Raw genomic sequence first — 21,564 nt, 5'->3', positions numbered from 1 at the left:
TGATGTCCATCTTGATTACCAATGCATCTCGGTGAGGCAGTGGACCTTCTGGGAGGTCATCGTCAGATAAGGTGATGGCTTCCCTCCTCTGCTTTTTTCCTCATGGAAGGCTGACCACCTCTCCTACATATAACTGGCGACTCCATTTTTTCCTCTCTGCTTGTGTGTCTCCGCCTGTAGGACCTCTATAGATAAAGTGTATGGTCTGTTTCTTGTGTTTCCTGGGCTCTTTGTGTTCCCTTTTCTTACCATTCGAGGATGATGGTTCAGAGCTGTCATCCTTTTTCCAAACGTTTTTTGATAGATTGCGTGGAGGTTGTTGCTGGCCTGACCGTTTGACGAACTGTCTGAAATAGCCCCTCTGGATGAGTTCCTCAATCTGGCGTTTTAACACGTTGCATTCATTAGTATCATGGCCCACCTGCCTATGGAATCTGCAATACTTGGATTGATCCGCATTTCGGGAGACTTTCATGCACTCCGGCGGAAATTGCACAATCCCCATTTCAGATGTCGCAGTGGGACGAGACCAGGTCGCTCATCTCTTCCCTTCTTTGAGGGTGGTTGGTTTGGTCGTGGTGCCTGGCTGGGCAGACCAGCTTTATCAGGTCGCCCACTCTTTCGTCCTTCCTCCTCATCCTTCTTTCTCCTGTCAGGCGTGTCAGCCTCTTCTGCGTCTGCGTACCGGTTGACCATTCTCATGAGTTCTTCATAAGAGCGTGGGTGGTGGGCGTTTAGTTGTTTGTGGAAATCGTCTGACCTCAGGGCTTGGATGAAGATGAGAATTGCTGCCTTTGAATCGAAGTCATATACGTTGTTGACCTCTTTTTTCCATTTGCTTAAAAAATCTCGCAGGCTTTCCCCCTATCCTGCTTTACCCCGCCGAGATGCGAGAATGGTTTTTTATGTTGTATATTTCCTGAGAAATAGGACAAGAAACTTTTGGATAGCTCTGCAAAAGTCTGAATTGATCCGTATGGGATTGTGTTAAACCAATCTTGCGCCGTTCCGTCCAAAGTGGACAAGAACGCTCTGCACATGATTGCATCGCTTGCCTCAATCATCACCATGGCTGCCTTGTATCTTGTCATATGGGCACGCGGGTCAGAAGTGCCAGTGTAAGCCTTGATAGTGGGTAGTCGAAAATCTTTTGGAAGAAGAACTTCCATTATGTCCGGAGAGAATAGAGCGGCCATTCTTACCTCTAGTTCTGGTGAGTGTTTTCTTGCTTCTACTTTCTTCTCCAAATCGTCTATCTTCCTTTGAAGCCTTTCAACTAGGTCTTCTTATGGTGTTCAGTGTCTAGTGGAGTGACGCGGAGCCAGCCCACCAGATTCGCCCACCCTTTCTCTGGGTGGTCGTTTAGTTACTGCCATGCTTGCTTGTTGACGGGGACCTCTATGGGAGGATCCTTCCACCCCCATCCGATCCCGGATAGATCTAGAAGCCGCCGACCGTTCTTGAACAGATCTGGAAACTGCCGGGCGCTGCGCTAGACTCCTCGACTGAGGACCGTCGTCTTGTCGTTGAGTTCTGTCTCGTCTTGGAGATTGCACTTCCTCCTCTAGAGGAGACGGTGGCGGTAGTGTCTGGCCTTGCATTCCTACGACTAGTTGGGCCATTGTTGTCGCCGCCTGTTGGATGACCTGTGCTGCTGCTTGAAGGTCCACTGCATGGGCAGGAGCAACAGTCGCTGGGAGGGGAGTGCGGCCACCACCGTGGTTGTTGTTGAGTTGTCTACGGAGGTCACCTTCTCGTCGGTGATTGTTGTTAAGCTGGTTGTTATTGAGCTGGCTGCGAATATCACCCACGCGGTTACTGTTGAGCTGCTCACGAAGATCACCCGAGGGGTGACCATTGTTCACTCGATGGGAGCCATGAGAACTACTGGATCCATCCTTTGCCATTGATAGTGACGAAATGAGTTTGTGAAATGTCGCCTGAGATCGGATCTCGGCTCTCAATGAAAGCACCAATGACGGTAACAATGGTTACCAGAGATATTTTGAGTATTATTGAGTGATGTTGAGTACAATATTTGAGTACCAGTTCAGTGTGTGTTTTTTTCTAGTAAGAAGTGTCGTGTCTGTTATTTTTTCCCTCCACACAATTTCTCTCTCTCTGAAAAATGGAGCAATCGACGGAAACACTATAGGAAGAAAGCCCATCGGCAACGACCGCCCGGTCACCAGAAGATGAAGATCTGCTGAAAAGAAGCACCAAGAAAACGAAAAGAAACCGAGCCATGACAGAGCAGTCAAGGCCAGGGTCATTTGATGACGGGGTTCAAGGAAATCAAACATCGGCCAGCATCATGTCGCCAGATTCCGCCCAGTGGCGAACACCGGTCGAAACACCAAGTAATGCATGGGGAAGGAAAGAGAACGCCACAAGAGTCGACGAAGTAGAGGTTTCTGATGAAGAATCAATGGATCAAGGGAATTCGGACCCTAATTGCCCGGTAATTACGGTCATTAAAGAGGAGAAGGAACGGTTAAGGAGCCCGTGGAGAAGAACGCTAATACTCAAAGTTTTTGGTCGGAGAGTAGGGTACTCATACCTGTTGCAGAAACTCCAGAAGCTCTGGAAACCGGAAGCGAATTTCGACCTTATCGCGATAAATCAAGACTTCTTCTTGGCAAGATTCGATGCCCTGAGCGACTACAAATTCGCCAAATACGAAAGGGCCATGGATCATCCTGGGGCATTATCTCACGGTCCAAGAATGGCGACCCAACTTCTACCCGCACGCTAACAAGTTGGATAAACTTCTGGTATGGGTAAGATTCCCCGCACTCCCAATTGAATACTTTGAAGAGGAATTCTTGAGGAAGATTGGGAAAAACATAGGACGTCCGGTGACAACGGATACCACAACCAGCTTGGTATCGATTGGAAAATTTGCAAGGGTATGTGTCGAGCTAGATCTCTCCAGGCCATTACTGTCCAAATTCACGCTTGAAGGCGAAATTGTCCCTATAGAATACGAAGGCATCAAGATGGTCTGCTTCAAATGCGGTATGTATGGCCACAAACAGGGTCACTGTGGGTCTCAAGACCAAAACGAAGAAGACAATGTCGCAAAAGTGCATATGGAACAAACGCAGAATGATATAACCCAAACGGGGAGCAAGGGACGACCACCACATCAAGCCAGAAAACCAGTAAGAGACTTCAGCAAGAATTTTGTAGAGTGGATGTTAGTTGCAAGAAAAGAAAGGAAGGATTACCGCAGGGGTGGAGCTTATGCTCCGGCCACGAACAACAGGAGCCACGCTCAGTCACAGACCGCGGTGATAGGAGGCCCTCAGTTACAGTCTCGCTATGCTGCATTAGAAGGACTGGAGGAGAACTTCGACGAACTCCAACCGGAGGAGAGGACTACCACACCAATGGTTCAGAACGTCCCACAATCACTGCCGAATATTCGCACTAACCAGGCACAACATCTGCCAAGGAGACAGAAGGAGAATACCCACGAAACCGAGGCCTAGACGATTACGAAGGGGAGAGGAGTCGAAGGGGACCAATCGCACGCTAGGGGCAGAGGTAATACCAGGGGCAGAGGCGGAAGAGGGGCACCACCTAGAAGGGCCGCAGCAGAATCTGAGCATATTGTGGTAAAAGGTTCCAATCGTGGGGGACTAATCTCTAGCTCTGTGGTTCACCATTTGAATGACAGACCTGAGTTGTCCCGCCGTATGGATGTTGATTATGAACTCGTAGGTGACCCCCCTGATATCCCCACGATATTTGAAAACAGACCTCAGGTGCTTGTCGATGAAACAATCGATGGGAATGGTCAATTCGACCCTGGGGCTGCGGCGATGGAGGGTTTCCAGTGCTCCTGAGCACTTTTGGTCTTTGTTTTTTGTTTTTAATGATATGTCTATCATGGAATTGTCAGGGTGCTGCCTCCAATGAGTTTCGGCGCACCCTAATGCAATTTTGCCGGGACCATGTGCCCGATGTTGTTTGTCTAATTGAGCCGAAGGTATCGGGCTCACAAGCTAACTCTATCTGTAATAAGTTGGGTTTTGATGAATGGGTTCGAGTTGAAGCCGTGGGATTTTCCGGGGGAATATGGATCCTGTGGAAGTCCTCAATAAAGATTGAAGTTATAAACACTCACCCTCAATTCGTTAATCTGCAGGTTCAAGAAGGTCTACAACCTCAATGGATGCTAACAGTGGTGTATGGCAGCCCGAATCAGTCGCTTCGAAGGAGACTATTCTCTGACTTATCTGCTGCGAACTTTAGATCACAACAATGTTGGTTAATTTGTGGAGACTTCAACGCGGTCACAAGTAGGGAAGAAGTGAGCAATCAGGTCTGTTTTAATGCCGCTAGAAGTGCTGATTTTGTAGAATGGATCTTCAAAGAAGGGCTAGTGGATCTAGGATACGAGGGTTCGAAGTTTACTTGGATGCGGGGAGAGAATACAACACAGTTCAAAGCAGCGAGACTGGACAGAGCACTTGGAAATGAGGATTGGAAGCTGCGTTTTCCAAATACAAAGATAGAGCATCTCCCGATCATTAATTCAGATCATGCACCCTTGCTTATAAAAAACAGCCCCATCGTCTCCACTAACAGGGTAAAGAAATTCAGATTCAACTTCATCTGGACAACAGATAAGGATTTTTTGAGGTGTGTCCAACAAACCTGGAAGCCGGAGATGAGCATGGAAGAAAACAAATCAGCAATGGCTGTGGAACTAGTGGCCTGGAATAAAAATGTGTTTGGAAATGTTTTTCACAGGAAGAAATGACTACTGGCCAGAATAAACGGAGTGCAGAAAAGTTTAGCTCAACATGTAACACAGAATCTGCTAAGTCTGGACAGAAAATTGAGAAGAGAATTGGAACTTACCCTACACTAGGAGGAACTATTATGGTTCCAAAGATCAAGGGAGGAGTGGATCAGGTCTGGAGACAGAAACACCAGATTTTTCCATCTAGCAACTGCAGTAAAGGGTAGTAGAGCAAAAATTAAGGCCATAGTAACAGAAGAGGGACACCAGATTACAAGCGAGCCCCAAGTGAGGAACCACATTTTAAATCACTTTATATCGTTTTTCGCGGAGAATCAGGAGGTTCATCACCAGTCCACACTGCATGGGAGATATCCAACACTAGAAGCAGACGAATGGCAGAAAATAAATCGACCATGCGAACCTACGGAAATTAAACAAGTATAATCAAGTTTGCATTGGATTTCTTCGCAGAAGGAAAGCTACCTCTAGGTTGTAATGACACGGTTATAACACTCATACCTAAAGTGCCCTGCCCCGACACTGTTAAGCAGCTAAGACCGATAGGCTTATGTAACATTTCTTATAAGATAATCACAAAGGTCATGGCCACCAGACTAAAAGATGCGTCCAAGAAGTTAATTGGACCGAATCAAACTAGTTTCGTGCCCGGGAGACAGATATCGGACAACATAATTGTATTTCAAGAGGTACTTAACTCAATGAGGACAAGAAAAGCGAAAGTTGGGTGGATGATTATGAAGGTGGACTTAGAAAAGGCGTATGACAAGCTGAATTGGAATTTCATAAGAGACTCTCTAACTGATATAGGCCTGAATGCAACTTGGATAAGGAATATAATGGAGTGCTTAACCTTATCAAGACTGGCAGTAAGTTAGGAGGGGTAAACATCTGAGTGGTTCCACCCGAAGAGGGGAATTAGACAGGGAGACCCTATTTCACCCTTAATTTTTGTTCTTTGCATAGAAAGGCTAAGTCATTTGGTTAACAATTCTGTACAAATAGGCAGATGGAAGGGCATTAGACTAAGCAGAACTGGCCCTAATTTGTCTCACTTAATTTTTGCAGACGACATGGTATTATTTGGGGATGCCACAGAAGAGCAGGTGCAAGAAATGATCAACTATCTAAGAATATTTTGCAGCCAGTCGGGGCAAACGATCAATGTGCAAAAATCATCACTATTTTTCTCTAAAAATACACCAGAGGAACTCCAACAGAGCATAAGGAATATTACGGAGATACATACAGTCGAAGATATGGGCAAATACCTAGGAGTCCCTTCGATCCATGGTCGCCTCAAGAAGGACTCTTATTCAGGACTCATAGAAAGGATGCAGCAAAGGCTCGCGGGCTGGAAGTCGAGAACTCTTTCAATGGCAAGCAGATTAACATTAGCCCAGTCAGTGCTCTCATCCATTCCCTACTACACAATGCAATCTACACTCCTGCCCAAGGGAGTTATTGAAAAGATTGAAAGCCTGGTTCGAAACTTTTTATGGGGCAGCTCGCCGAATCAAAGGAAGTGTCATTTGATTAAGTGGGAAACAGTATCGAAGAGCAAAGAGGAAGGGGGTCTAGGAATGCGTAGGTTACAATCGATGAATGAAGCATTCTTAGCCAAACTAGGCTGGCGTCTCCTTCACGAAGATGAAGGCCTATGGATCAAGGTGCTGAGATCAAAGTATAATATTGCAAAGACGGATTCTGCTACCTGGCGTCCGAAACCAAACATGTCAAATATATGAAAAGGGATATTGCAATCAGTTCCAATGATGCAAAAAGGATTAGTCAAACGAGTCAGGAACGGCAAACAGACGCAATTCTGGCTGGACAACTGGTTGGGTCTGACTCCACTCCTGAACGAGTCGATAAGAGACATTCCGAACACGGAGCTTCACAAAACCGTTGACAAATACTGGAGAGCTGGTCATGGATGGGATTGGAACCTATTACAACAGTTCCTCCCAACCAATACTTTAGATGAACTGGCGGCGTTCATAATTGACGAAGATGCAGAATCAGAGGACCTAATGGGCTGGAAAAACGATCAGACAGGTACATTCTCAGTATGCTCAGCATATAATCTGTCAAATGCAGGGGCTAATGCTCCCGAGGCAGCCAAATGGAACGCTATATGGAAACTAAAGACACCTAGTCGAATCAAGTTATTCTTGTGGTTAGCTCGGCACGAGAGAATAATGACGAACGGAATGAGGATGAGAAGAGGCATTGCAACCACAAATGAATGCTGGTTATGTAGAGGGCTTACAGAAGACATTGATCATGCCCTACGTAAGTGCAAAGCAGCAGATGAAGTATGGAAAATGGTACTCCCTAAACAGGCATTCGGAATCTAGGCTCCTACCGTTTCGTGACTGGATTGATAAAGGCCTGGCATCTAAGGGTAATGGCCATAGTCCTCAAGAAGACAACTCACTATTTGCAATCACCCTTTGGTGGATTTGGAAATGGAGAAACGAGGCAATTTTCTCCAATTCGTTTCGAAATTTAAAATCCAAAAGAAGTTGGATTAGCCTACAGAAGGAAGAAGTGGAAGCTGCTTACGCCAATGACAAAAGTCACCAAGGGTCAGTATTGTCGACAAACTGGGAGAGCAGATGCTAGGAAAAGCCAGAAGAAGGGACATTTAAGATTAACTTCGATGGCTCCTCAGTCTTCCCATCCAAAACAACTGGATGTGGTGGGGTGATTAGGAACACGACAGGTGCATGGATAGGATGATTCATAAGCAATGTAGGCTATTGCCCTCCACTTCAAGCAGAGGCATGGGGCCTACTGAAGAGCATCCAATTAGCCAAGTTTTTGGGCTGTAAGAATATAATCCTTGAAGGTGATTCAACTCAACTGATAGGTGCACTCAGGGAAGGCATTGCAGAAAGGTCACCAATCCACAACATATTGAAAGCATGTAAGCAAGAGCTCTGCACAATGGAATCGTGGACAGTGGTGGCAGTGCCTCGGGAGATTAATATTGTAGCTGACCAGCTGGCCAAATCCTCTAGATACTATCCTAAAGGATACCACATATTGTCGCAACCACCACTGGAAGTTGTCAACCTATTGGACCTAGATAGACTAGGCTGCCCGACTTGGCGGTTCATGTACAATCGATGCTAATGAACGAATGTAAATGGGTTTCCCCCTTCCCCCTTTAATAATTAATTGAAGTGTCGTGTCTCTACAAGTGCTCGTGAGTCTTTTTTATCTTCCTCCGTGCAGTAACAAAGCATTAATGCTGAGGAGCTGAACCGTTGAGCATTAATGCTGAGGAGTTGAGGAGCCATTGAGCATTAATGCTGAGGAGCTGAGGAGCCGTTGAGCATTAATGCTGAGGAGCTGAGGAGCCANAAATACGCACTCCATTTTCTTCTCCTACAAGATACCGAGCAGATTTTTCTTGATTTTCACCGATTTCTATCTCTCCCTCCCTCTCCAAGCTTGTGAGCAAAGTATTTTGGGTTAATCACTTAATTTCTATAGTTTGCTTCATGCGCTGGTAAATCATAAATGGCGTCTTGTAGACTGTAGAGCAAGATTAGGTTTCTTCTCCCAATTTTATTATTTCCTTTGAGAATAAGGGTCAAATAGATATCTAACTAGTAATTACACACGAAAGTGCAATTAGTTCATCAAACTCAAAAATTAATGCAATTAAATCCGTGAACTACATAAATTCATGCAAATTAAACCAAAATTACTTGTTGACTTGATCTTTTGATTACCAACTTTAAAAATAATATTTTAAATAATTTTAATTAAAATAATTTCATTAAAATTACTATTAAAAAAAAAAAAAAACAAGAACGGCCGTCTCCGGCCGGCTTCGTCTCCCTGGCCAGGAGGCGAAGGTTCATTATCTCCGCGCCATGGAGACGAAGGTTCTTCGTCTCCTGGCCATGGAGACGAAGGTCCGCTTCGTCTCCGGCCAAGGAGACGAAGAGACCTTTGTCTCCATGGCCGGAGACGAAGCGGTTTCTATTTTTTTTAATTATAAATAATTTTAATTTAATTATTTTTTTGAGTAATTTAATTATTTTATTTAAAATTATTTTAGAATGTTATTTTTAAAGTTGGTAATCGGAAGAACAAGTCAAACAAGTCACTTTTGGTTATTTTGCATGAATTTGTGTAGTTTAGGGACTCAATTGCATTGTTTTTGAATTCGATGGCCTAATTGCAATTTCGTGTGTAGTTCGGTGGCCTATTTGACCCTTATTCCTTTCCTTTTTAATTGTTACGGAATATTTCTTAAATTTTATTTCTCACTTTGTTAATTTCTTTTTACAAAAAGTGTCATTTAACTTATGAATTTTGTATAACTAGATCACTGAATTTAAAATATATAGGACTATATTAAAACATTGTGAACTTTTTACATTTTTTTTATAGTTATTTACGGGTGAATCAATAACATTGCTTAGATGGCATATTATTTGGCACACTGTAATTTGTATGCATTTATGTAGTAGATTGTGTGCATTCATGTTGTAGTTTACACTCATGTGCATTCATGAAGTGCTGAACAGTGTTGAACGGCTAGTTCTTGCCTGCCTTTGGGTCCTTAACGTGGTTCCGAGTCGGGTACCCAATTACCCTGTCAATATATATATTGACAGGGTAATTGGGTACCCGACTCGGAACCACGTTAAGGACCCAAAGGCAGGCAAGAACTAGCCGTTCAACACTGTTCAGCACTTCATGAATGCACATGAGTGTAAACTACAACATGAATGCACACAATCTACTACATAAATGCATACAAATTACAGTGTGCCAAATAATATGCCATCTAAGCAATGTTATTGATTCACCCGTAAATAACTATAAAAAAAATGTAAAAAGTTCACAATGTTTTAATATAGTCCTATATATTTTAAATTCAGTGATCTAGTTATACAAAATTCATAAGTTAAATGACACTTTTTGTAAAAAGAAATTAACAAAGTGAGAAATAAAATTTAAGAAATATTCCGTAACAATTAAAAAGGAAAGGAATAAGGGTCAAATAGGCCACCGAACTACACACGAAATTGCAATTAGGCCATCGAATTCAAAAACAATGCAATTGAGTCCCTAAACTACACAAATTCATGCAAAATAACCAAAAGTGACTTGTTTGACTTGTTCTTCCGATTACCAACTTTAAAAATAACATTCTAAAATAATTTTAAATAAAATAATTAAATTACTCAAAAAAATAATTAAATTAAAATTATTTATAATTAAAAAAAATAGAAACCGCTTCGTCTCCGGCCATGGAGACAAAGGTCTCTTCGTCTCCTTGGCCGGAGACGAAGCGGACCTTCGTCTCCATGGCCAGGAGACGAAGAACCTTCGTCTCCATGGCGCGGAGATAATGAACCTTCGCCTCCTGGCCAGGGAGACGAAGCCGGCCGGAGACGGCCGTTCTTGTTTTTTTTTTTTTTTAATAGTAATTTTAATGAAATTATTTTAATTAAAATTATTTAAAATATTATTTTTAAAGTTGGTAATCAAAAGATCAAGTCAACAAGTAATTTTGGTTTAATTTGCATGAATTTATGTAGTTCACGGATTTAATTGCATTAATTTTTGAGTTTGATGAACTAATTGCACTTTCGTGTGTAATTACTAGTTAGATATCTATTTGACCCTTATTCTCAAAGGAAATAATAAAATTGGGAGAAGAAACCTAATCTTGCTCTACAGTCTACAAGACGCCATTTATGATTTACCAGCGCATGAAGCAAACTATAGAAATTAAGTGATTAACCCAAAATACTTTGCTCACAAGCTTGGAGAGGGAGGGAGAGATAGAAATCGGTGAAAATCAAGAAAAATCTGCTCGGTATCTTGTAGGAGAAGAAAATGGAGTGCGTATTTGGACTGGTGGGCAACGGCTTTGCTCTGGTGGTCGCCGACAGCTCAGCCGTGCACAGCATCCTTGTCCACAAATCCAACGAGGACAAAATCATGATCCTCGATTCTCATAAACTTATGGGCGCCAGCGGCGAGGCCGGTGACAGGTATATATATATATATACCTGTATGTGTTCATTTTGATTTTGATTTTGATTTTGATTTTATATTATTTCCTCTAAGACATTCGAGGGATGATTTCCAGAGTGCAATTTACGGAGTACATTCAGAAGAATGTGGCTCTATATCAGTTCCGAAACGGTATTCCTTTGACCACAGCAGCTGCGGCAAACTTCACCAGAGGTGAACTCGCCACTGCCCTGCGAAAGGTATGATTTTTAGGGTTTTTAAAGTTTTGGTTAAATGTAGAAGGCTTCAGGTTCATTGAATGTGTTTTTGCTTTTGAATATAGGGTGTTGTTTTACATTAATGAAAGATTGCTAAGCTAGGTCTGAATTTCATTGATTCTAAATTGGAGTATAAACTAGTAGAATGACAATTCAAACACTGGAAAAAATTGAAAAACTGATATGAAATCATTGGAATTCCATAGTCTAAGGTCAGGGCATAGCAATCCAAGCTAGCAGATGGGTTTGCAGTCCACAGCAAAAAATGTTATTATTATAGTTTATCAATGTAAACTTCTAAATGCACAAGCACAAATCTTTAAAATGAATAGCATGCAAAACATGCTAAGTTTATCATATTCCATGGTGGAGGTTGCAAGTTGCAACTACCCTTCATGCTACTGCTCTCCTTTGTATCTTGGTGCTGCTGACTTGTGATTGTGTGGTGCTTAAGCATGAACGTCTAATACTGAAGCAAGAGTGATTAATCTGTTAATAGGGATAGGATATCCACTGCTTCACAAAGTATTCTCTTGCTCCTTGACATGCTTAGCAATATCAGCAAGTGTGTATTGCTTATGCTGGATGTCGTAGAGGATAATCCTGCTATATTTTGCCTCAAATTATAGAAGAGGATTTGTCTTCATACTTTCACGCTCTCTTGAAAATGATACAGAACTGATTGAAGAGACTATTTTTGTTATTTCTTCTTAAATAGCAAAGAGGAAAACATCAGGGAAATTCCTCTTCACATTTGGAAGTCCTTTTTTCCCTTTAAAGTGAACAGTCATGGCACGTATCTGTCCTCAGACTTTGAAATTCCTCTACACATTTGGAAGTTGCTCATTGTTTCTTATTGGATTTCATGGGAACTCTTTTCAATTTATTCTATTTTCTTATTTTTGCTGTTTTTGGTGAACATGATGCAATATTCTGACAAGAATAGAAGCAACCAAATGCCAAGGACAAAGCACTAATGAATGCTTAACTAGTGGTTGTTGAAAAGCACTTTCTGTATATACCTATGGAATGAAGCAGAGTAATGTGATAGAAACAATTGAAAAATCTTGCTTGAAAGTGTGGATCAAAACTCCTAAAACATTAACATTTCTAGGTAATGGTGCATCATGTATAGATATTTAAGCTCAAGCAGTCAAGCCAGAAAGAAGTCAAAGAACACACAAGCACTAATAGATGACCTCTAATAGTTTAGTCGTCAAGATTCATGAGGACTCATGTTTATATTTTTTTTTAGCTAATGATTGGCTGTCTAGGAGTAGTTTGTTCACTAGGACAGCAAGAAAATTCGTCATTAGTTGGAAAATGATTTCCATTCCATTATTGGAAGTCTTGTACCTCTGGCAAAAGACTTAAGTTGCTAATATCATAAACATATGTTTTCTTCAGAGTTTTAGGGATCCAGAACAAACTTAACCACCTTCTATTTACTCTATACTCTGATGTGTTCTGTTTTAGTTGACTTCAAGAGTAGGTTAAACAAACTAAACTACATGAGTATAACATCGTTCATCTCATTTCAGATTACTTCGTTAATTAAATATGTATCCATTAATGGGAAAAAAAAAGGGTTTACTATGGAGTATAAGCTTAGATGTCAAAAAACTGAAATATTTCATACATGGTTATCAAGGCGGACTTTCTAGGCGAGAATGCGAGATGCCTCCGACCGCCTAGTCGACTAGGTGACTAGGCGATGAGTAATATATATATATATATATATATAAACCAGAAGAAGGGCAAAACCGCATAACAAGCAGAAGCCCAGAACTGTAGAAGTTCAGAAGGCCACTCGGCCAAGAAGAAAGACGGAAGAAAGAAGAAAGAAGGAGGAGGAAGAAAGAATGGCAGTTGGCAGATGGCTACTTGAAATCTGAGACGGCTGGAGTTTGCGACGGCGGTGGTCGGTGGAGCTTGGAAGTCTTTCCAGTGGAGTTTACAACGAAAATGAAGCTCGGAAGAAGGCTGCGATAGTGGATTAGGGGATGCGATGTGAAGGCTGTGAAGGGTTTTAATCCTTTTTTTTTTTTAAATATATTTTTTAAAATCTGGGTCGAACCAGGGTCAAACGCGGTTCTAACCAGGGTTAACTGTCCCAGGGCGAGGCGAGCTCACTAGGCATTGGGTCTCCTCCGACCGGACGCCTAGGTGACGCCATGATAACCTTGATTTTATAGGGTGTATAAATTTTTAAAGGTGAACCCACTGCATTCTTTCATATGCATATACTCTTTTTCCTTTCAAATTTCTTTTGTGTGTGTTCTTTTAAAATTTTAAATTTACTAAGAGTTAATTCCACATTTCCACTTTTGATGTTATACCCACTATCAAGGACCTTGAGACCTTCCAATAGTGATAACTTTAATTCATAGGTACATGAGTATCATCCTCGCTTGTATATCTGGATATTCCCAAGTGATATAGGCAACAAGTTTATGACGAACTGCAGGAAGAATAATGCACTGGCATAAATGAACTTTGTACCTAATTATTTTCTCCCAATTACTTGTAACACTTTTTTTTTGTTTTTGTTTTTGTTTTTGTATAAACTACATTCTTTGAAGCTTGGATGATTTAGTCTTTTCTCTGTTGAATTTACTTATCGAATAAAGTGGTATATAGTGAATTTATTTTGTGATTTTGAATCTTTTGGCAGTTTAAAGCGTGATTCCTTCTCCCTTCCTTTTGAGATATCATGATATCCAAGATATCCATTGAGAATACATTTGGGGTATATAGACCCGCTTTGAAGTTTTGGATAAATCATATACTTTTCTAATGTTTCTGAAGAAAGACAGCAGAGTTATTAAACAGTGAGCTTATAAAGTATTATCCTGACATTTTTTGACAGAACCATTATATTATATTTTTCAGAATCCGTATTCTGTGAATATCATCCTGGCTGGGTATGACAAGGAAACAGGCCCGTCTCTATACTACATTGATTATATTGCTACCCTTCACAAAGTTGACAAAGCAGCATTTGGTTATGGTTCCTATTTCTCGCTTGCCATGATGGATAGGCACTACAAGAATGACATGACATTGGAAGAAGCCATTGATTTAGCAGATAAGTGCATAATGGAGATACGGTCTAGGCTGGTTGTAGCCCCACCGAACTTTGTGATAAAAATTGCTGACCAGAATGGAGCCCGAGAGTACGCATGGCGTGAATCTATCAAAGATGCCCATGTTCCTCCTCCAGTCGCTGCATAACTGGTTGTTAGAGTCTGTTCAAACTGTCTTCAGAGAATGAGGTGAGAACAATTTATCAAGTCAATTGAATCTTGAATTGTTATTAAGATTTGAAGCATTTTCTGTTGGCTAGAAATTATTTTGTTTCAGCTCTAATGGTTGCCTTAACTTTCAGAACAAGATAAGCTTCTTAGACTTTGTTTTATTATACGGAGTACTTGATTTGTTTTGGTGTATGCTATCAACATTCATAAACTAGCTATTAGGTATAATATGAATCTGTTAATAAAATATCTACTGACTACAGAAAGGTAGAAGAGGAAGAGTACAATAAGTGAGAGAAAACAATACAATAAATCAGTACATCAATAATAACAATAATAACACTGTTAAATTCGTAAGAAATAAATTTTGAAAATAACAATACAGAGTAGAAAAATCCAAGTCGTGTATTACACACTTTCCTTAAAACCGATTCGCTACCTCCAACGGGTGCTAGAAGCGTTGTAGTGTCGGTCTCCCAGGATAAAATGGATTACAATAGTATAGTTGAGCACTCAACCTATACTATTTCCGGCGAACTAGAACAAGAAGGTTGAACACTTAGAGTAAGAAGAGGTAGAAGAACAACACTCGTATTTTTTTCTTTCGCACTCTGGTTTTTCTTTCAGGAAGAAGAAGGAAAGACAAATGGATTAATTTTGAGCAGAGAGAAAAACAAAGGTAAGTGTGTTCTGTGTATTGCATTTCGGATGGCAAAGGGAGGTATTAAATATCACTTAGTGGAGACATACATAATGGGTACACCACTAAACAAATATAATAAGACAAAAGTCATAATTAAGAGGCTTAGACTTTCTCTACCAAGACAAAAGATTCAGACAAGGGGTTTGCTCTTTCTAATAAACAAACTTTGGTGGCTTTAGAATAGTAACGGCGTGGGAATTAAATGCAGCCTCCATAGAGCTTTGTTCCATCCATTGAGAAGCACACCAATATTATAATATGGGTGCACATAACTCCAATAGCATTTAATTACCACTATGACCGGATTTTATGCCAGCCAAATTTCACTATTCAGTACAATTAAATAAGTATATTTTGAGAATCAATTTCTCATTCACCTATTACACATTTTGTGCGTGTAAAATATTTGACCCACAAATATTTGTACCACAAAAATTAGCCACTAAGAATGAAATTTTCCAACAATCCCCCACATGAATGAAAAAATGATTTTCGGGACTGAAAAAGAATACTCAATTGTGTTCAACGGTCGATTCCTGCATAGGATAGGTAGGTGTTACCCTTTGAACCATCCCTTGTGAAAATATATTTACTCTACTGACTGTTCGGTAGAACATGATGTCTTTGAACCGTACTGTCATTTATGTAGACGATGATATATCTTACACAGGAACCTTCCAACCTTAGTTCTGTTCTCATGAGTGTGCCCGTTTTGGCCATGGAACACCGTTCCTGGTTCTGCAAGAGTTTCTAAAGAATTGAGCCCAATCAATTCTCATTCGAAGCGGCCCCACTTCTCTCTCACATAGGTGATTCTTTACCGAGTATCCCGCATACTCGTGTCAACCGACAATTTGAATCATTAAAGCATTGCTAGCCTCGCACGGGAGTCACTATTTTAAACGAGGAGAGATAGGGAGTTTGAAACCCTCACAGTGACATGCCTTGTTTTATAATTTAGTTGTCCCATTGAACCTAGGTGCCAGCTAGGTTGGGTATCCACTATAAAACATTTATTCCAAGGGCTTTAATCCCATTCCTCGTGCTAAGTTTTCTATAACCTCTTTGTCTAATCCTTTGGTTAGCGGATCTGCTATGTTATCTTTTGACTTTACATAGTCAACAGAGATAACACCTGTAGTGAGAAGTTGTTTAATGGTATTGTGTCTACGACGTATATGTCTAGACTTACCATTATACATATTACTCTTTACCCTTCCAATTGCAGCTTGACTATCACAATGCACACAAACTGGAGGTACAGGTTTTTCCCAACTAGGAATATCTTCAAGAAAATGGCGTAGCCATTCGGCTTCTTCACAACATTTATCCAAGGCTATTAGCTCAGATTCCATAGTGGATCTAGCTATCACAGTTTGTTTCGTGGATTTCCATGAAACGGCTGCACCGGCTAATGTGAACACATAGCCACTTGTGGACTTAGAGTCTTTAATATCTGATATCCAATTACCATCGCTATACCCTTCAAGTACAGCAGGATATCTCGTATAATGCAGTCCTAGATTACGAGTATACCTTAAGTATCTCATAACTCTTACAATTGCTTTCCAATGAATATCACCGGGATTACTTGTATATCTACTAAGTTTGCTAACCGCAAAGGCAATATCCGGCCTAGTACAACTCATTAGATACAGTAAACTACCAATAATCCGAGCGTATTCTACTTGAGAAATACACACTCCACGATTTTTGGATAGATGAACATTTGTATCCAAAGGCGTCTTAACCAATTGATTATCGTCCTTGTTGAATTTTTCAAGGATTTTATCAATATAATGAGATTGACTCAACATAAGACCATTCGGTCTTCTAACAATTTTAATTCCAAGGATTAAATCTGCTAATCCCAAGTCCTTCATGTCAAATTTCGAATTTAACATGCTTTTGGTAGATATTATCATTTCACCGTTACTACCAACGATGAGTATATCATCTACGTATAAACAGAGAATAACATAACCGTCTATTGTTTCCTTAGTGTAGACACACTTGTCACTCTCGTTTATCTTAAACCCATTGGTTAGCATCGCATGATCAAATTTTTCATGCCATTGCTTTGGTGCTTGCTTCAAGCCATATAATGACTTAACCAATTTGCACACTTTACTTTCTTGGCCTGGAACAATAAACCCTTCAGGTTGTTCCATATAGATTTCCTCATCTAATTCACCATTTAAGAAAGCGGTTTTAACATCCATTTGATGAACTTCCAAATCTCGTAAAGCAGCTATGGCAAGTACCATCCTAATAGAATTTATTCTCGTCACGGGAGAATACGTATCAAAGTAATCAAGACCTTCACGTTGCCTNATCTAAATCTAGCGACGGCATCTGTAACCACACTGCTGCCGCTGCCCTTCGGGCACGCCTCAAGACCTTCACGTTGCCTGTAACCTTTAATTACAAGTCTAGCCTTATACTTCTCGATTGAACTATTCGGTTTCATCTTCCTTTTAAAGACCCATTTAGATCCCAAGGGCTTGCTACCCGGAGGAAGATCTACTAGTTCCCAAGTATGATTCTGTAAGATAGAATCCACTTCACTTTTTATAGCCTCTTTCCACATCGGTCCTTCTGTAGAGGTTACAGCTTCTACATAAGTTTGAGGCTCATTTTCTAACAAACATGTTAGAAAATCTGGTTCATTTTCTAGTAAACAAGTTAGAATATTAGAGTCATATTCTAACAAATAGGTTAGGAAATCTGGACCAAAGGATTTTTCAATCCTAACTCGCTTGCTACGTCTAGGCTCGAGCTCGGGTTCTTTTCCAGATTCTCCACTATCATTATCCACAATTACATCGAATGTTTGCTTCGATGTACTAGGTCCCTCATTAGACCTACAAGGAAATACATTTTCAAAGAAAGATGCATTTCTTGATTCTATTATCGTGTTCTTGTGTACATCCGGATTGTGAGACTCATGTACTAAGAATCGATAAGCACTACTGTTATGTGCATAACCAATAAAAATATAGTCCACGGTTTTAGGACCTATTTTTATTTTCTTAGGTGTTGGCACCAATACTTTTGCAAGACACCCCCACACTTTCAAGTATTGATAGGAAGACTTCTTTCCTTTCCACAACTCATATGGAGTTTTATCAAGCTTCTTGTGCGGTACCTTATTTAAAAGATAACTACTTGTCAAAATAGCTTCACCCCACATATTTTGAGGTAGACCCGAACTTATCAACATCGCATTCATCATATCTTTCAATGTGCGATTTTTACGTTCGGCAACACCATTTGATTGAGGCGAGTACGGTGCTGTACGTTCATGTACAATACCAAATTGAGGCGAGTACGGTGCTGTACGTTCATGTACAATACCAACACTAGCACAGAAATCACCAATAGGTGTTTCATACTCACCACCTCGGTCGCTTCTAACCGCCTTAATTTTCTTATTGAGTTGGGTTTCTACTTCATTCTTATAAAGAATGAATTTTCCGATAGCTTCATCTTTGCTTTTTAGCAAATATACATAGCAATAACGTGTGCTATCATCAATAAATGTGATAAAATATTTATTACCACCTCTTGTTTGTGTAGATCTAAAATCACACAAATCAGTATGAATTAAATCAAGTGGTTTACTTTGCCTTTCAACCGATTTGAAAGGTGTCTTCGTCAGTTTTGCCTCAACACAAATTTCACATTTATTTGCATTAATTTGGAATGTTGGAATAAGATTCATGTTAATTAATCTACGTATAGAATTAAAGTTAACATGACCTAGTCTACCATGCCATAAATTGAAAGACTCAAGCAAGTAAGCACAACTAGCTTTATTCTTATTCGTCATGGTCATTACATTGAGTTTAAACAACCCATCAAGTACATAACCTTTTCCAACAAACATTCCTTGCTTAGACAAAACTACCTTGTCAGACTCGAAGACCATCTTGAATCCATGTTTGTTTAACAGTGAGCCAGAAATCAAATTCTTCCGCAGCTCCGGAACATATAGTACATTGTTCAGTGTCAGTTCCTTTCCAGAAGTCATCTTCAAAATCACTTTTCCCATGCCTTCCACAGTAGACTGGGCAGAATTACCCATCCATACCTTTTCTCCTTCCACGGTCTCAAAGGTAGAAAATAAGTTACGGTTGAAGCAAATGTGCCTAGTTACACCAATATCAATGAACCACTCACGTTGGTTGGAGCCCACGAGGTTCACTTCAGTCACCATAGCTGAAAGGCTAATTTCTTCATCTTTCTGACTGCTTTGTAGAGTCGGTCTCCCAGGATAAAATGGATTACAATAGTATAGTTGAGCACTCAACCTATACTATTTCCGGCGAACTAGAACAAGAAGGTTGAACACTTAGAGTAAGAAGAGGTAGAAGAACAACACTCGTATTTTTTTCTTTCGCACTCTGGTTTTTCTTTCAGGAAGAAGAAGGAAAGACAAATGGATTAATTTTGAGCAGAGAGAAAAAACAAAGGTAAGTGTGTTCTGTGTATTGCATTTCGGATGGCAAAGGGAGGTATTAAATACCACTTAGTGGAGACATACATAATGGGTACACCACTAAACAAATATAATAAGACAAAAGCCATAATTAAGAGGCTTAGACTTTCTCTACCAAGACAAAAGATTCAGACAAGGGGTTTGCTCTTTCTAATAAACAAAACTTTGGTGGCTTTAGAATAGTAACGGCGTGGGAATTAAATGCAGCCTCCATAGAGCTTTGTTCCATCCATTGAAAAGCACACCAATATTATAATATGGGTGCACATAACTCCAATAGCATTTAATTACCACTATGACCGGATTTTATGCCAGCCAAATTTCACTATTCAGTACAATTACATAGGTATATTTTGATAATCAATTTCTCATTCACCTATTACACATTTTGTGCGTGTAAAATATTTGACCCACAAATATTTGTACCACAGAAATTAGCCACTAAGAATGAAATTTTCCAACAGAATCTATTTAACAATTAAGTCATTGAATCAAAAGATTTGTCACAAAACATGATACTTCAATAAAATTTGATGATGATGGAGAAGGATTTGAAGACTCCTTATTAATTAATTAATTTATTTTTAAATCAAGGTTGAGCACAAATTCAAAGTATTCAATATTCACATTTCTTTTAAGGAATAATAAAGGTCAAATACGCTATCCAACTACATACAAAACTGTAATTGGACTATCGAACAAAAAAAATTGTAAATTGGTTGTAAATTGGTTAATTTAGGTCCCTGAACAACGTGAAATTATGCAATTAAAACAAAAATAACATGTTTACTTATTGATTGATGATGTGATGAACCAAAAATAACATGTTTACTTATTGATTGATGATGTGATGGTTATCGGATTAAAAAATTAATTTTGTTTTAATAATTTTAAATAAAATTAAAATAAATCTCACTCCCTCCCTTGGTCTTTGTCTCCAGGCCACTGGAGACCTCTTTGTCTTCGATCAAAGACGAATAGAGGTTCTTCATCTCCTACATGGAGACGAAGAGATCTTCGTCTCCTAAGAGATCTTTGTCTCTAGGCTGTTGGAGATGAAGTTTGGTTCTTCGTCTTTTGTAGCCTAGAGAAGATGGTTGATGGAGGAATTTTTTTTTTTAATAAAATAAAATTTTAAAAAGTGCTCTGCTCTTATTTTATCTGTCGGGTTCGGTTAACGAGATTTGATTGATTTTATTTACAATTTAATTTTTCATAATATTAAGTTTAGAATTAGTATATAAAATTTATATATTTAGAAACTATATTAAAAGTATTATTAAACACAAAAAAAATTAATTTAAAAATTATTAAAAATACTAATAGAAATAAGCAAATAAGAAAGAGTTCGGTTTGACTAATGAATAATAGGTAGGATAGATAAAATGGGATAAAAGGAGTTATAATTTTTTAATTTGATAACCACCACATCAACAATCAATGGGTTTCCCCCTCCTCTTTTCACCAAAAAAATGGGTAAATGTCACTTTAGGATTTACTATTGAACCTTTAGAGTTGCTATATCATGTTTATTTTCAATATACTAAAGGTTCATTTTCAAAATACTGTAAGTTTATTTGTACAATACTACAAGTTCATTTTTAAAATATTTTAGGTTCATTTTTACAATTGTAATGCAACTACATTATAATGGTGGATCTCAAATAAATTTATTGATAAAATATTAGGGATTCATTTTCACAATATTGGAGGTTAATTTTTTCGATATTGAATGTTCATCTTTACAATAATAATGTAACTACAATAATGCAAATGAACTTAAAATAAGTTCATTAAGAAAATACTAGAGGTTCATTTTATCTATATTGCAAGTCCATTAATAAACAACTAAAATTCAAAATGTATTATATGAGTATAATTCAAAAGGTATCAATAGGATATTTTTAATAATATATTTTGTAATATTAATTTTATTATATAAAAATAAAGAATAATAGATGTAAGTGATAATAGGTAAATTGATGTTATTTTAATGAACATATAGTATTGTTATACAGTAATAAACATACAGTGATGTAGTATATATATTATAATAATGA

At 39.2% G+C, this 21,564-nt stretch overlaps 1 protein-coding gene across 1 annotated transcript; it reads left to right on the top strand.

Annotated features, from left to right (window-relative positions):
* The first annotated feature begins 10,482 nt into the window (after nucleotides 1-10,482).
* LOC116015617 (proteasome subunit beta type-2-B-like) lies at nucleotides 10,483-14,492 on the top strand. Its single transcript, XM_031255731.1, has 3 exons — nucleotides 10,483-10,803; nucleotides 10,902-11,025; nucleotides 13,936-14,492. Exons 1-3 carry the CDS (start codon nucleotides 10,646-10,648, stop codon nucleotides 14,275-14,277), a joined length of 624 nt encoding a protein of 207 aa, XP_031111591.1. The 5' UTR covers nucleotides 10,483-10,645; the 3' UTR covers nucleotides 14,278-14,492.
* Nucleotides 14,493-21,564: the final 7,072 nt, after the last annotated feature.

The sequence above is a fragment of the Ipomoea triloba genome, chromosome 1 (genome assembly GCF_003576645.1).
Source record: "Ipomoea triloba cultivar NCNSP0323 chromosome 1, ASM357664v1".
In the NCBI taxonomy this organism is placed as follows: Eukaryota; Viridiplantae; Streptophyta; class Magnoliopsida; order Solanales; family Convolvulaceae; genus Ipomoea; species Ipomoea triloba.
The sequence above is the reverse complement of the archived record's forward strand: the minus strand, read 5'-3'. Positions and strand labels throughout refer to the sequence as shown.